General features: G+C 43.5%; 1 protein-coding gene across 1 annotated transcript in view; it reads right to left on the bottom strand.

Annotated features, from left to right (window-relative positions):
• The window catches only part of CPS1 (carbamoyl-phosphate synthase 1), a 134,465-nt gene that overhangs the window by 27,962 nt on the left and 88,649 nt on the right, over positions 1-17,854 (bottom strand). Inside the window, exons 22-27 of the mRNA XM_033170879.1 lie at positions 15,929-16,070; positions 10,506-10,571; positions 6,791-6,854; positions 5,419-5,600; positions 3,462-3,656; positions 2,220-2,287 (exon numbers count right to left, since the gene is read on the bottom strand). Coding sequence (XP_033026770.1) covers positions 2,220-2,287; positions 3,462-3,656; positions 5,419-5,600; positions 6,791-6,854; positions 10,506-10,571; positions 15,929-16,070 — 717 coding nt within the window. The remainder of the gene's footprint in view (positions 1-2,219; positions 2,288-3,461; positions 3,657-5,418; positions 5,601-6,790; positions 6,855-10,505; positions 10,572-15,928; positions 16,071-17,854) is intronic.

Below are 17,854 nucleotides of genomic sequence, written 5' to 3'. Positions count from 1 at the left end.
GAGTTACACATGACTTAAACTGACATAAGTTTCACCAGCTTCCCAGAATTAGGATTGCTCAACTACCGTACTCTGTTTTTAACTACATTGTATATTAAGATTACTGTACTAATTCTATTCTTGTACACTTGCCAGAAGCATTTACGACAGGTGGTATATAAATCTTTTAAAATAAAAAATAAAGTGAATGAAATGGCTAGATCTACTTCACCACTCCTACAGTAAATGAAAGAAACAAGGGTTGTTGTTATTTTTCTTTTTAGCAAGGATGACATTTTGTGATTTACTAAGGGGATTCAGCTGACTTTTATATTGCCTAGTACATGTCAGAATGTTTTGACTCATCTTCCTGGGCCTTTTATAATCTTAAGATATTACCAGTAGCTGTCAATTTCTCTACATTTCTGACACTGTAGCATGTGCGCGCGCGCGCACACACACACACACACACACACGTTAGGTGACATCTTTTCTTCTTTTGATGAGGGTATACTGTACATGGAGAGGTCCAAACACATATTTGTGTGGGCAGCATTTGCCAAGATATTGTTCCCAATACTTCCATGTGACTTTTTAGTCCTGCAAGACAGCGACTGTACGCACACCTCATAGCTGGTACTGAAGCCGTCAAAGATGGATGCATGAGGGATTAACTGAGCTGCTAAACAGACATATCAGTTAAGAACATCTGAGTGGGCATTATCCACAGAAAACAATAGCATCACCACCACAATCTTCTAGGATTTGAAGCACCAAAACCCAATTGTCCAGTTAAGAAATCACTCTTTCACGGTGTTGGAGAAAGAAACTTTTCAGACTATTTACAGGATCCAGTTTGATTGTGTTTTTCAGCTTTGTAAAAGTCCACAACAGATCTTAAGGCAGGAGCACTCCTGCCATCATCAGGTGCTCCTGAGCATCAGCAGCGATCATCATTGTCTCTGCTCAGGTGGATCTGATCCAAGCAAGCAGGAAGCAAGAAAGTGAAGGGAAATAATTACTGCCCAGACCAGAGTGGCTTCCAAGAAGTAAGCCTTAGGAGGAGATGGCTGAAAAGTATGTAGGCTGAGGAGCAGGATAACCCAGGGTACTCTGGGAAGGGAAGAAAATATGTGAAGATGGTCACTCGCTTGGATGGCTTTGAAGAAAAAGAGGATGGGGTAAATTCATGGAAAGTCAGTCGATCCACCCGTGAGCCAGGAATGCCAAATGAAACCTTCCTATCAGCTGCTGATGTGGGGCAGGGGAGCTGGAGAGAAAGAGAAGCAACAGGGGGTGAATGTTGCCTTCATTCCCTGCTTGGGACTTCTCCAAAGCAGGGGGTAGGTCACTACTGTGAAAAGGAGGTTGAGCTAGATAGCTTCTTGGTCTGACCCACCAGGACTCCTCGGAGAATTCACCCAAGCGCTTTGAGTGAAGGGACTAGGGCAATATGGGAATGGGAAAGTCAAGGTTAACTGTTGGCTGCTACACAAAAAGATCAAACATATCCATCCTTAAAGAAATCAGCCCTGAGTGCTCACTGGAAGGGCAGATCCTGAAGTTGAGGCTCCAATACTTTGGCCACCTCATGAGAAGAGAAGACTCCCTGGAAAAGACCCTGATGTTGGGAAAGATGGAGGGCACAAGGAGAAGGGGACGACAGAGGATGAGATGGTTGGACAGTGTTCTTGATGCGACTGGCATGAGTTTGGCCAAACTGCGGGAGGCAGTGGAGGATAGGGGTGCCTGGCGCGCTCTGGTCCATGGGGTCACGAAGAGTCGGACACGACTGAACGACTGAACAACAACAACAACAACAACAACACGACTGAACGACTGAACAACAACAACACAGGGGACCACAGGTTAGGAGACTCTTCTGATTTGGAAACTGGGGAGCAAATAGCCCTAACATTGGTTTGGTGCAACCAGTCCAAAGTCAATACTATGTAATCAGGTAAAAGATAGAAAAAGAGATGAGATGCTGACAAATGGCAAAATGACTAAGAACCCTACACTGAAGTTCTTAATACAATATTAAGTTGAGAGAGCCTGCTGTTGGCTCAGATATATGAGTACCGGACAGGCCTAATACTTTATCATTGTCTCGGTATCTATCAGACTTGCAGCTTCTTGGTCTAAAAACTGAGCAGCTTCCATACGTAGCACAGCAGTATCCTGATAGTGCAAACAATGTAGGAAGTTCAATTTACATTGTAAGGGGGGGGGAGGCTTACCTCAAAACATAGGAAGGTCTCAGCAAGCATGGGTAGCCAACCAAGTTAGCAAATTCAACAGCATTCTCCTAAAAAGTTGAAAAAGGATCTTTTATATATATATATAAGATACTGAGACTGCCTAGACATGTTTGTACAAGTAAAATTTGGATACATTCTCCGTCTTCGGTGTACCTGAATAAGCTAATCTGTATGTGGAGGAGCGGAAGGGTGTTCTCAAAGGTTTTTAGAAGGGAGAAGGAACCTAACCACCCTGAATGGCGATACCACACAGTAGGTCACAAAAGAGGCCTTGCAAATGAAAGTGGGGTGCTTAACATTTTGGGTGTGTTTGAACCATTGTTCTGCATGATGTAAACAACCCTAGGAGGCAAAGCTCAGCATCAGGCAGCAGGGTTGGGCTAGGCCACTTATCTGACCTCTCTCTGGCTGCCACTGCTGCATATCAAGACAAAGAGCAGGAAGGCAAGGTGGCGATGAGGTTGGCACAGTGCAGGTGCCACAGCGGAGCCCATCTGGTGCTTCTGCCAAGGTCTTTGTACCACACCTACCCCATCGCTTCCCCATTCCACCCTGGTATGCAGGGAGGTCAGGTGCAGACCCCACCTCTCTGTCTGCTCCTGCCAAAGCTTGAGGTCCTGTACTTCCTTCCATTCTTCCATGTGGATACTTCTGCATAACCATGTTTGTCATTTCAGCCAAACCATGGTTAACAATAGCTAAGGCTTGTTTTAAACAAGTCAGCTTGTTTCAAACAAACCACAATTCATGCTAGTTTCTCAGTCCAGATGAAACGATGTTGTGGGTAATTAAAAATGGTCACACAGAAAGAGGGGAGGGGAGGGGGAGCATGCAAGGCTCTCCTGGGTGCTCTAGACAGGCATGGCAGAGCAAGAATACCCCCCCCCACTCAAAGTTCCTGGACACCAAAAGTGCTTCCTAAAAAAATTAGTGCCTCAGAAACTGATCCATAACTGTAACTGCCTAAAAAAATGAGCAGAACACAGTGGAGCGGGGGGAGGAAACTCATCTTCAAAGCCCTCACATGTATAGCAAGGAATAAACCCAAGGAGAGGATTGTGATCCAGCTAGGCCACAAGCTTGCTTGCTCCTACATCCATGCTGCAGGATGAATGCACCCTTCTAAACACGGACAAAGAAAATTAATTGTGAACAGTGGCTTAAGCCTTCAACTGCTGCTCTTTAAATTACTCAGCACAGATTAGATGTATGTCTACATACCAAGGAATTAACTGCTTTCCAGGGCGCTTGAGCTATTTGCAGCTCATCAAGAACAGCAGAGAATACAGATCGATCCTCTGCCCGGTCAATCTGCAGCGGGTTAGTACCCATAATTCTAACTCCATTCCGGTAAAGTGGCACAGCCAGGTTGTTTGGAATCTGCCCTCCTACAGAGATGATGCAGCCATCGCATTCCTATAGAAAATGAGAACAGAGAGAAACTTAGACAAGAAAACCACAAGTTGATTATGTGCAGCTCCTTGCCAAACTAAACCATCTATTAGCAAAATCAGAAGCAAGGTAGAGAGAACAGCTTGGATCCAGAAAAGGACGAGGTTCTAGTAATAGTCCTGCTCTATTCTGCCTTGGTCAGACCACATCTGGAGTCCTGTATCCAGTTCTGGGCCACAATTTAAGAAGGATATTGACAAGCTGGAACCGTGTGCAGAGGAGGGCAACCAAGATGATGGAAACCAAGCCTTATGAGGAATGGTTGAAGGAGCTGGGTATGTTTAGCCTGGATAAGAGGAGACTGAGAGGAGATAGGATAGCCATCTTCAAATATCTAAAGGGCCGTCACATGGAAGAAGGAGCAAGCTTGTTTTCTCCTGCTCCGATAGCTTCAAGTTACAAGAAGAGAAGTACTTTCAGACGTTAAGAGCTGTTTGACAGGGGGATGGAATCCTTTGGGAGGTGGTGGACTCTCCTTCCTTGGAGGTTTTTAAGCAGAGGTTGGATGGTCACCTGTCAGGGAAGTTTTATTTGAGAATCCTGCATTGCAGGGGGTTGGACTAGATGACCCTCAGGGTTGCTTCTATAATTCTATTATTCTTTTGCTTTCTCATACGTGGAATTTTAAGCTTCCCACTTCGACACCCCCAAAACAACTCTCTGTAAAAAAGGGGGTGTTATCCAGAGCAGCACCCTCTGGGGTGCACCAGTCCCAAGGGTTGTTGCAGCTCTGGCTGCCAAAGCCCCAGTTAACCATTCTCTCCTCCCAGTAAGCTCCAGGACAATATGAAATAACCCTCCCTCCCTCCTCTAGCCTGACAACACTAACACTACTTGGTGCTCTGACCTGGTGCTCTGACCTCGAAAGGGCACTTGGCCTTGTTCCTAACAAAAGGAGTGTTCTCATGTCCTCAAGCCTGGAGGCTTTTACACCTGGCTTCTTTGAATCCCCCCCCCCCCGAGAGGGGGGGGGGAGAGAAAGGTACTTGACAGTTGGTATTAATTGGATTGCAGCTTATGCTGCCCTGGTAGGAGACAGGGTCACGAATTCAAGCATTTTAGGAACAGAGTTGCAAAGAAAATACATTTTTAAGTATTCTGCTTAAGCACTTCGCCGAGCCAAAGGTGACAATGAGACTGACTTTGCAAAATGGAAGGTTTAGGAAACCTTGGTTTATATTCTTCTGAGACTATTTGGGCTTTTTTACCTCCTGTTGGGAGATGTCCAAGATGATGAGCAGGCTGATGCAGCACAGAGACCTTCAAAAACTGCTGCCCATCTATCAGAGCAACTTTTTGAAAGCTATGTTTGGCATTTGAAAAATCATGTTAGCTTCAATGGCATTGTCCTCATGCATAAAATTAAGCATGTGTGTAATTGCTTTCACAATCACAGGTTAAAACTAAGCTCAGCAAGGGCAGGACAATTTGATCCATAAATAACTGTGGAATAAATTAAATCAGCTTGTAAATACTGTGCAATATGTCATCTTTGGAAAATAATTCTATATTTATTTGGCAGTCATTATGGAGCAGTTGGTTAGGAACTGCAATGCCATGCAAAATATAATGCCAGGGTTGGGTTGTTGTTTTTTTAAAGTAGTGCCCAGCCAAAGGGGACAATGAGACTGACTTTGCAAACTGTTTGGCGTGGTTTAGGAAACCTTGGCCTTGATTCTTTTTTTGAGGCTGTTTGGATTTTGGATTAAAAAAATAAATAAAATACCTCCTGTTGGTAGATGTCCAAGATTCTCTCCAGTGACAGTTCATCAAAGTAGAGCCTGTCACACTCATCAAAATCAGTGCTCACTGTCTCCGGGTTGCAGTTCACGACAACTGTTTTCTTACAGAGCTGTCGCAATGTGCGGATGCAAGAAACAGCACACCAGTCGAACTCCACGCTGCTCCCTGCCAATGAAAGAGCAAAACCAGGTGAAGTTTTAAAAGGAGATCATGATGCAGGCAGGTTTTAAAACATCAGGAGCGGTTAAGGGAAGAGCAAAGATTCCAACTGCCTCCATGTAAGCCTCCAAGTAACCATAACATGTGCCCTCCCAGAAAGTGAAAAACCTGTGCAAACATCAGCAATACCTGTGAAAGACTTGAGTTCATAGAACCATAGAGTTGGACGGAGCCTCCAAAGTCAGCTAGTCCAACCCACTGCCAAGGCAGGATATCCACTGCTAAGGTACTTCTGGGAGGTGCCAACCAATCTCTACTTACAAAACCTCTAATGAAGGACAGTTCCATCACCTTCTGAGGGAGGAACTATTGTCTGTCCCATCAGGAAGTTTTTACTACTGTTTTTGAATCCTTTTCTTGTCATTTGAAGCCACTGGCCCAGACATCTGGAGCAAGAGAACAGAAATCTGCTCCCTCCACTCTGTGACAACCCTTCAGATTAATTCTCTTCCCCAGATGAAACATACCCAACTCTTTCACCCCTTCTCCATAGGACTCCTGGTCTCCAGGCCCCTTTGCCATCCTTGTAGAGTCGTACCTTGTGTTATGAACGCTTCAGGTTGCGTTTGACAAGGGTTACGAACCCGGAAGTACTGGAACGGGTTACTTCCAGGTTCGGTGGTTCGCACATGCACAGACGCATCGAATGATGTCATGCGCAGAAGCGCCGGATCATGTCGCGCACATGCGTAGATGCGGCGCTCGGGATGTGGACTGCTCATGATGTGAACGGGGCTCCGGAACGGATCCTGTTCGCATCCAGAGGTACCACTGTACTAAATAGCACCTTCACTGTAGTTCAGCAGTTCATGGTTCTGGCTGAGGGGCCCGTATTCCAAAGCAGGAGGGAAAATCCCATTCACCATCTCTTAACTGTGGTTACATCTATACCGGCACTTTCCAGGTTTTTAATTTGTATTTTTAGAACCAGTCTAAAATCTTTGGCAAAAAAGAAATGGCTTTGGTTCTACATGGACAAAATGCAATGTTCTAGCAATGGCACAATGTAAATTTTGCATGTGGAATTCTAGGACAACGTGAAACTTTATTGCAGAAGAGGGTGCCTAACACACCTAACACATTTTTACAGGATCTTCTAGTCTGGAAAGGCAGAGATACTTAAAAACAAGATTTACCTATGTGATATGGTCCACAACCCAGCACCATCGTTCCATGGTCATCAAATTTTACATCATGCTCCTAAAATAGAACACAGTACGCGAAGTCATCCAGAATTGTTCTCAGCAGCATCCACTGCATTCATGAGAAGAAACCTCACAATTCTTTATTTATAAATTTTGATTATTGGGACTTAACTTTCACCTCATTTAGTTTACTTTAATGCCACTGAATGAAACAGATTTTTGGAAACTCAGATTTACCTTAATTGTAAGACCAATTTATAGATTCTTTTTTTTAAAAAAAAAAATTGCTTTATTGATTATAAAAAAGAAAAAACAGTCAACAAAGAAAAAAACCAAAGGATATTACAAATTACAAAAAATAAATTAATTTCTTACAGCACAACTTCTATTATGACTTCCAGTCACCCCATTGAAAGTCCAGGTTTCTTTTGAGTAGTGCACTTTTCATTATCATTCCAAACTTCTCCCAAATTTTTATTTTAATAAGGTTTTCTATGTTCATACAGGGTCATTCTAAGCCTGCCAGAGAATTCACGTTTTTACAATGCTCTTTAAGATATTTTCTGTAAATGTCCCACTCTCTAGTGAACAATTGTTCTGTATTATCTCTAATTCTTCCTGTCATCCTTGCTAATTTTGTGTATTCTAATAATTTCATCTGCCAGTCCACTTTGGTCAAAGAGGAATCTCCTTTCCATTTTTTGGCTATTAAGATTCTTGCTGCCACTGTTGCGAACAAGAAGATCTTCCTCACATTTTTTGGAATGTCTATATCTTTTATACCCAGTAGAAAGGCTTCAGGTTTTTTTTTTTGTTTTTTTTTTGCAAAGGAGATTTTAAACATCTTTTTGAGCTCATTGTATATTATATCCAAAAATTCCCTTATTTTCTTACAATTCCACCACATGTGAATCATTGTACCCTCCACCTCTCTACATCTCCAACAAATGCTTGACCTGGTTCTGTAGATTTTTGGCCAATTTTGATGGTGTTAAATACCACCGGTAAAGCATTTTCATGGAGTATAACATGCAGTAAACTTCACGTCTTCCCTCCATAATTTTTCCCAGACTTCCATTGGAATATTATAGCCAAAGTCTCTGGCCCATTGGACCATTACCGATTTAACTTCCTCCTCTTTTGACTTCCCAGTCTAGGAGGAGTCTATACATTTTAGAGAGTGGTTCCTCTCAATTTTAAGACTCTGATACATTCCTGTGAGATGCATTCTGTGTCTTGCTGAAAGGTAGTGGCATGAATAGTCACATGATACAGGAATCATAGAATTATAGAGTTGGCCATCCAGTCCAACCCCCTGCCAAGCAGGAAACGCCATCAAAGCATTCCTGACAGATGGCTGTCAAGCCTCTGCTTAAAGACCTCCAAAGAAGGAGACTCCACCACACTCCTTGGCAGCAAATTCCACTGCCGAACAGCTCTTACTGTCAGGAAGTTCTTCCTAATGTTTAAGTGGAATCTTCTTTCTTGTAGTTTGAATCCATTGCTCCGTGTCCGCTTCTCTGGAGCAGCAGAAAACAACCTTTTATATATTTGAACATGGCTATCATATCACCCCTTAACCTTCTCTTCTCCAGGCTAAACATACACAGCTCCCTAAGTCATTCCTCATAAGGCATCATTTCCAGGCCTTTGACCATTTTGGCTGCCCTCCTCTGGACACATTCCAGCTTGTCAGTATCCTTCTTGAACTGTGGTGCCCAGAACTGGACACAGTATTCCAGGTGAGGTCTGACCAGAGCGGAATACAGTGGTACTATTACTTCCCTTGATCTAGATGCTATTCTCCTATTGATGCAGCCCAGAATTGCATTGGCTTTTTTAGCTGCTGCATCACACTGTTGACTCAACAGTGTGGAACAGGAAGGAACACACCAATTTAAAGTAGCCTTCTAATCTTTCCAACGATTAATGTTGGCTTACAGAATATTGTAGCCATAATGAATGCTTTTAATTAAAGGACACCATTAAAGTTACGGACTCACATCAGTGAGGTCATAGTACCCTTATCCATTATGCTACTGAGTTTAGAGTCCAAAAGCAAGAGCTATGCTTGAAGAGTCCCATTTATGAAGAGTGACTCAGTTGACTCAGGACCACTGTTTCATAGAAAGTGGAGGATGGAGGTCCGATTTAAAGAGCAAAAGGGATGCACAGATGAAGAGTACAGACACCATAACTTATCTCTGTTTACTCCCTGCAGCCCCACCTCCCCCCAAGCATTTTTGCTTCAGCCAGGCTCACCTCTATTTATCTATCTATCTACCTACCTACCTACCTACCTATCTATAACCGACAGTCAAGTCATATAACAAGTTGAAAAGGGCAACTACAAAAGGACTAAACAGATAGCTTGATTTGATTATTTTTATCAATATTTGAGTAATGCTTCTGTCTAGGAAGGAGCTTCTGAAGCTGCCAAATTATGTGTCAGACTAAATTATCTCACAGTCTCAGCACAGTCCACTCTGATAGTCAAGCCCTTTCCAAGTACCTGCTTCCCCCACAAACCTTTTTAACAGGAGATGTTGGGGTCTGTGAACCCAGGTCCTTCTGTGGGCAACACAGGTGACTCTTTTGGCCCTCCTGTATGAATTGACGCCCACCTTTGATAGCTCATCTGTTTTTCATATTATGGTAGCCCAGGAAAACGTCCATTATTAAAGGTTATGTAACATGGTCATTTTGCCGGGCCTCAACTCAGGCTAACAGGAGTTTTGTGTATAAGAGTTGTATTGCCATGCCTGTCTGGGAATCTACCCAGCTACCAATTCATTGCCTAGTGTGTCGTGCCTGACTTTCACAACTGCCTCAGCTAAGCATTGTCCTCATTCTTCCTACTGCTTTTACTATGCACTAAGTGATTTTGATTCCTAACAGTTTGTGTTCTGATCTTCAACTCTTGCAGAGATATGTGCCAAACTGATTTGGCATGACTGTACTGGCTCTCTGGCCCTTTTGGTTTGTGCCTCATGCTACAGTGGCATTCAAGAGGTCAGCCTCACCCTCCAGACCAAACCTCTCTCTTTCTTGTAACTCACATCCCAAAAGCTATTTCTAATGCATTGCCCCGATGCCCATAAAGCTGCTCCAAGTAATCACCTACTTCGCATTCATTTTTACAAATTGCCAGGGTGTTAGCATTTTCATTATGCAATTCATTGTCAGTAAGTGGTGTGAAATGGGATGGGACAGAGCTACCCACTGTGCTCAAAACGCACTGCGCCACGTAAATTGAATTTGGTAGGGAGAGGTTCAACTTTGCAAGAAGTGAGGGGAGGAGGAAGCTCCCACATTACAAGTCTCACAAGCAAAAGTTGCATCGATTGCTCTTTCATCGGTAGTCCAGAGCAAAGAGCAAAGGCTTCCTTTTTGTTGTTTATAGATGTTGGAACTTAAAGAACAAAACTGTGGCTCTGTGGGTAAGATTTTCCATTGCTTGCATCCCTGCAATGCTTGCTCAAAAGGACTATAACGCTCCCAGCTACACTTTTACTTTCTCAATAACAATAGTAGGCAAACATTTCCACCTGTACTCCAATGGGATTATGCCTCTGCCAGCTGCTCTAACCCTTCCGTGAGCTATCCCTGGAGTGAGTGAATTTGAGTTGCAAGGTCAATAGACAGTAATGGGAGAAAATACATCATAATACTCTGAAGCCATACAGAAGTAAACGATAGCACTTACCTGACCATTATATGTGACATAGAGGTAATTAGTTACAGCAGGGTATTCTCCTGCCAGTGTGTCAATCTGCAGAGGAAGGGAAGAAATGGTAAATGTGAACACAAAACAACTGTTTTCCAGGCCAGGATTTCATGCTTCACTTTTTCTTGCTTTCCACTCAGTGAGTCTCCAGGCTCGCCGCTTTCTCTCTCCTCCCTGCTCAAGTACTTATAGACAATACACCAGCAATCAGCCATTGAGCATTATTCGTCTTACTTTTTAAATCCCATATAGGGATATGGAATGTAATTTCCAACTGCCAACCCCGATGTCACCAAAATGACACCATCCACACACAAGCAACCTCCAGGGACCCCAGAGATAGCTAAAGAATAAAACTTCCTAAGGAGGGGAAACAGCCCAAAGTAGATCGAGCATGCTCATCTGGCACAAAAAGTTGGGTGACTGCTGGGGAGGCAGAAACAGAAGCATGGGACCTCATGAAGAGGGCATGTCTGACAGGTTGGACCCCTGAACAGGAGCACAGCCATACGGCAACACTTTGTTGTAGCTTCCATGTGTTAAGTTTTTTAAGCTGCTATATTGCATTTTGGCACAAAGAGACGTGTAATTAACTACTTGCCATCATCACTGCGATTGTTGGTTATTTAGTTCACTTTGGGCAGTGGTATTCACAGTGGCCAGGATCTCACACAACTAGTTCCGCAGAGCCAGGGAATATTTTTGCTTGTAGTTCTCAAACAGTAACCACACATTTCACGTAGAAACTTGCTTTAAAAACTAAGGGGACTTTCAAAAGCTGTTTGTAATACAACATGGAGGCCTGGTGTCCAAAGTCAAAAATCCACCTGGGCATAGCCAGGTCCTTGGAAGCACCCAAGTACTGCCTAAAATAACCATTATATAGCTTCCAAATAAAGGGATGCGGGTGGCTCTGCGGGTTAAACCACAGAGCCTAGGCCTTGCTGATCAGAAGGTCGGCGGTTCGAATCCCTGCGACGGGGTGAGCTCCCGTTGCTCGGTCCCAGCTCCTGCCAACCTAGCAGTTCGAAAGCACGTCAAAGTGCAAGTAGATAAATAGGTACCGCTCTGGTAGGAAGGTAAACAGCATTTCCGTGCGCTGCTCTGGTTCGCCAGAAGTGGCTTAGTCATGCTAGCCACATGACCCGGAAGCTGTACGCTGGCTCCCTCAGCCAGTAAAGCGAGATGAGCACTGCAACCCCAGAGTCGGACACGACTGGACCTAATGGTCAGGGGTCCATTTACCTTTAGCTTTAGCTTCCAAATGCCGGTGAGCCTTTGGGTCACATGCAGTCTAATTCTACCCATATTTACTCTGCAGTTCCATGGCTTGCAGCTGATGCTCCTTGAATTAGTTTGCACTGTTAGCCCCACATTGTAGGCAATATCTGACCAAGCAAACCCCTTCTTCCCTACCCTTGAGAGGGCAAAGCGTAACTGCAGGTCCTTGTAAAAACACAGTACCAAGGGAGGCAGAGAGGCACTCCCTCACATCAGCAGCATGGGAAGCCTGTGTCTAAGAAGAGTGAGCCCTTTTCTGTCACAAGCAGAATCACTTTATGAAGGATAGATTTCCACTGGTCATTCAACTAAAGGACAGGTGGCATTCATGCATTCTGCCAAGGCGAAGCAGCACAAAATCGACACACCTGCCTAAACTAGTTCAGAATGTATTAAGAAAGCCAGGAGAAAGGGAATATAAACTTGGACAACAGCGATTTAGGGTGCAAAGGACTCTTGAAGTAATTCAATGATCTTTTTAAAAGAGTTGTGGGGGACAGCTGGCAGAACATTCATAGCCGTTTCCTTTAATCGAACACCAAAATGTGCAAATGACTATGGAACACCTATGGAAGCAATTGTGACATCGCCATGAATACCAGATGAACGTATTATGCTCAGCGCTATCACAATGAATACCAAATGAACTTGCAATGATGGGACACTTAAAATAAAGTATTATCCTATAAAAATTTATTGCAGGGAGACAAAAGGAGCCACACGTTTCACGGTCACACAGCATGAAGGGTCAACACCAACTGTTTCCAACCTTTTATATTTTCCTGCTTGAAACTGAAGCAAAGGCAGGTGGTTTAATCCAATGCAAGTTGGAGAAGGAAGGTCTCACTCGCACAACTTCCCAAGGATGTTAAGTGTGGATGAGGGTGGAATGACACTAAATCTCAAATTTCCTCCCTCACATTTCTGAGAGAGAAAAAATGGCTTGCTCACATGAGGCTGTGTCAAAAGCCCTGCAACTTCCGTGTGGCCTCAAGCAAAGCATGCTACTTGGGATGTCATTTTACGAAGGAAGTCAAGCACATATTTCCAAGTGCTCTGCATAATGACTTAACTTGAGGGTTTGAATCCTCACTGAGATATACAGTGTGAGGTGTTGAACTGGGGTGTGATGAAATGGCCCAGACATCAAGGATCAATGCACTGATTCTGTACTTGAGATCCCTGCATATGTGCAAGACAAGCAGCCGCACAGGTCCGCCAGACATTTAGCTCCCTGGCTGACCTGGAATGCACCAGACATCCCAGTTATGCGCTCTCTCCCATTCCTAGTCTGAGTCCTGGGACATTATTAACTGGAGGAGTCTCTTGGTGGTGGTGAGGTGTGCTGGAAATCCAACATCCAAAAACAGACAGCAAAGATCAAAATAGACAAAATTACACATTGTAATTACTAACAGAAGGTAATGTGTTTAATACATTTCCCTCCTTATGCCTAGGTAAAACATATACGTAAGATCCGTTGGCCACTTTGAGGCTTTCTGCATACTTCATCATAATATTACAGTTCATTGTTGGCATCCATCTGTCTCAAGAGACAATGGAGTGCTCCTCCAGGGGTGAAGTCAAACTGCTGTGGCTGCAGAGACTGGCAGCTCATAACTGCTGCCTCCTGCACTCTTTTTGCTGCTTTTAGCAGCACTGAAGTGACTTCCCTGGGGGGCTCAAGCCTGGGCAGTGTGTATAGTGGTCCTGGGCTGCCAAGACAACAAGATCCACCCCCCTCGGCCTCACTGATATGATCCAAAGGAAACCAGAGCAATCAATAATACATTTGGTACTAGCTTGGCTGCAGGAGTTGCTGGAAAGAAGCACACAAGACATTACCTAACCACCTCAAGGACTCTACACCAGATTTGTGAAGGGTTTACTCCTTAGCCTTTTCTTTTCCCAAAAATGCCCCATAAGATAGCAGGTATACAGTTCATACTTGGTCTCTTTTTCATAATCTGTCAAAAAGGCTTTGATCGTTGTTGCTGCATATGTCCCTGGTTTGAATATGATATGAGAGCAAAACTATATGGGAGAGCCAGTGTGGTGTAGTGGTTAAGAGCGGTAGACTCGTAATCTGGTGAACTAGGTCCGCGTCTCCGCTCCTCCACATGAAGCTGCTGGGTGACCTTGGGCTAGTCACACTTCTTTGAAGTCTCTCAGCCCCACTCACCTCACAGAGTGTTTGTTGTGGGGGAGGAAGGGAAAGGAGAATGTTAGCCGCTTTGAGACTCCTTCGGGTAGTGATAAAGCGGGATATCAAATCCAAACCCTTCTTCTCTTCTTGTATGTATGTATGTATGTATGTATGTATGTATGTATACTGTATTTTTCCATGTATAAGACTAGGGTTTTTTTGTTGTTTTTTACCAAAAAAAATAGATTTAAAATTGGGGGCTCGTCTTATACACAGGTAGTGCTGAGGGATGTTTTCTTAATTTGGAGTCCCCCAAAATAGGGGGAATCTTATAAATGGGGGTGGAAAAATACGGTATATACAAATATTTTAGCTTTGCCTCTAGTTAACTTAAGTAGCTAAGTCAATTTTTCTGCATTGGTTATTTGCTCACTGTACCAAGAATTCTGTGTAAAAAGAATTGCATCAACAGAAATGCTTTAAGTTTCTTAGATGCAACTTTCTCATTTTATTCCTCCCAAATTGTTAAGAGTTAATGGTAGTGTAACATATATAGCAGAAACTCATTGCTGTATTTGTAACCCTTTCCAGGCAGACCGATTGAACATACCGTAAGTGTAATAAATTTAAGGACTTTTCCCTAAGAGTTTCTGATAGTTTTCTTTGAGTCATTCATACTTTGCCCCACACATTTCATTCTACTGTGATCTCAGTATCATCTTTCCATGTAATTTTCAATCCATTTGATATACTTCTGTCTATTTCAGTAAGATGTAAAGGGGGGGGCAATAGAACACATTACAATTTTGTCATGCTTCTAGTCTAACTGGTTGTTGGTAATAAATGCTGCGAGTGACAGGTACTGGGGGCGTTCCCTTGTCTATGCCAAAGAAATACCACTGCATCCCTGGCTGCTAAACAAAGAGAGCCCACTGGTTCCTCAACATGCTCAAAGTGCAAAGCTGCCCTCCAGCTAACTGGGGGATGTGGGAGTGAAACTTTTCTGTGATTCTCGCATTGCAAGGGACTGCATTAGGTGACCCTTGGGGCCCCTTCGAGCTCTGCAATTCTATGATGAATTAAGACCAAGGAATTTCTCTTGGTGGTCTCAAGAAAACCAATGCCTCTTGTTGATATCTACCTCATAGGAAGGATGTAAGCCAGGCACGCCCAAAGTTGGCCCTCCAGATGTTTTGGGACTACAACTCCCATCATCCCAAGCTAACAGGACCAGTGGTCAGGGATGATGGGAATCGTAGTCCCAAAACATCTGGAGAGCCAAGTTTGGCCATGCCTGATATAAGTATAAATTAGTGGTGGTGAGAACTTCCACCCAATAAGCATAAACAACTACTGGAAAAGGTAACCATTGATTCTATAGCCTCAAATTTTCCTTGCTTGTCTCCAAGAAAGGCACCAGGATTCCCCACAGTCACAGCTAACAGAGGACTGCTTTTCCAAGTGATGAGTAGTTTGTGTAGTCAGGATCTCAGTTTCTCATCTGTAGAATGGAAACAATGTTGCCTCCCTATCTCGAAAGATTAATTTCCACAATGATGAAGCAGATGTGTGTGTAATTATACTAGGGATGCTTCCATGATTATGAAACAGCTGTGTCAGTAATTATACTAGGGATGCTTGAGGAATTCGATTTCTGTGAATTTTGATGCAAACGGAGCTATTTTGCCCCTCCCAGATTAATATGCAATTGGAACACAGCTATCCTGGGGATCCAGTGCTTTTCAAAAGTTTGTGACGCAGCTAAAAATAAATGATAATCCAAAGATTAATTTTAAAGTGCTAAAACATATTTAGAAAAGCATACAGAATATGTGTTTAAATACAAATTTCCGCATGGACCTTTTAAAAAAAATCACCTTTGTGCAGCAACACGGTGAAATGGACTTATAAATGACCACCTGTGAAACTGACACAAACCCAGAGACAGACTGAACTCTCGATTCACAAGTTATACCTGTTTCACCCAAGGTGTTACGTTCTTCCTGAGTCTCAGTTCCCTGCTCTGTGCTTCAGTCACTCCAAGACATTTCCCAATCTGCTTATCTGAGAAGCCGATCTGCTTGGCTCTCCTCAGGCTCTCCTCTGGAATTGATTCACTAGTATGAACACAAAAAGAATTGTTATGAATACCACATATTTCATGTTCTTGAGTATTGTCTGGATTTAAAGAGGGGGGAAGATTGGAGAGGGACGAAAGTACTCAGTGCTACTACTCAGTTTGAATGTAAGTGTAGGAACCCCAAGTTCAAACCCCACATTTGCCTCTAAATCCCATGGGGTAGCAGGAAGCAAGGACCTCTTGGTAACACAACTCTGCCCCCCGTAAACTGTTGTGAATTTAAAGTACTCCATGAAAGTGTGGAATACAAAATAAAAATAAAAATAATTGGTTGGTAATAATGGACTTACCTGGCACGAAAATTGCAAACATTTGTCTTTTGAGGTCAAATCTGACATTCAGCCTTGCCAACAGACCCATCAAAACTCCCCAGCTACTTGCCACAAACACTTAATTGTCGCAAAGAGTCGTTCGATTGCAGTGTTATACTCTCCACAGAGAGAACACAGAGATTATAATTACCACTCATGTTACCCTCCTGAAACATTTTACTATTATTTATTAACAATATAAACAAACTTTGTAAAAAAAATAAAGAAAAACATTCATAAAACATCACAACATACAAAAATCCAATTCACACACATATAAAACAAGAGTACAAATACTATATTTATCTAGCAGCTTCAAAACACCCCCTGACATCTTTAACTATGCATAACTTTGACCCAGCTATGTCCTCTGAGCTGGTTGAATCTATTCCAATACTAGCAAAACTTATCCATTATCCTAGTATTTTCCATATTTCTCCCCCTCATCTCCAACATGCATCATCTTTCGGACACACATAAAGAGGTTCTCTCTGCAGCAACCTTCACTGCATGGCTGTGTCCACCTTCAGACATCACCCATTTGGGAATGGTTGCCAGACACCTGCAGCTGCTCCCATACGGCTCCTGATGACATACGCAAGCTTTGTGTGGCCATGTGACACACTACATGTCTGCCCCATCAGATTATGTATGAAGTGGGCCTGTGTGTGAACTACACAAGTATTTTGCTGAAGAAGCATATTGTGCCAGGCAAAGCCCCCATCATCTTGGTGCCTATGAAGGTTTCAACCTCCAGTTAGCCCAGGGGTCACCAAACTAAGGCCCAGGGGCCGGATGTGGCCCAATCGCCTTCTAAATGCGACCCATAGACGGTCCGGGAATCAGCATGTTTTTACATGAGTAGAAGGTGTCCTATTATTGAAAATGCATCTCTGGGTTATTTGTGGGGCCTGCCTGGTGTTTTTACATGAGTAGAATGTGTGCTTTTATTTAAAATGCATCTCTGGGTTATTTGTGGGGCATAGGAATTCGTTCATATTTTTTTTCAAAATATAGTCCGCCCCCTACAAGGTCTGAGGGACAGTGGACCAGCCCCTTGCTGAAAAAGTTTGCTGACCCCTGAGTTAGCCCACTGCCATTTTTAATTATCCAACACAAACTATGCACAGCTGTGCGGCTGGCTGTATAAACCCACAAGAGTCAGTAAGCTAAGGGCTTGGATGTGAAAGATGGATATTAACGAGTTCAGAGCTAACAGCTTCTTAAAGTGTGAAATGTAAAGGTAAAGGGACCCCTGACCATCAGGTCCAGTTGCGGACGACTCTGGGGTTGCAGCGCTCATCTCGCGTTACTGGCCGAGGGAGCCAGCGTACAGCTTCCGGGTCATGTGGCCAGCATGACAAAGCCGCTTCTGGGGAGCAGCACACGGAAACACCGTTTACCTTCCCGCCGGAGCAGTACCTATTTATCTACTTGCACTTTGATGTGC

This window comes from Lacerta agilis, chromosome 1 (assembly GCF_009819535.1).
Source record: "Lacerta agilis isolate rLacAgi1 chromosome 1, rLacAgi1.pri, whole genome shotgun sequence".
In the NCBI taxonomy this organism is placed as follows: Eukaryota; Metazoa; Chordata; class Lepidosauria; order Squamata; family Lacertidae; genus Lacerta; species Lacerta agilis.
Note: the sequence above shows the minus strand (reverse complement) of the source record. Positions and strands in the feature narration are given on the sequence as shown.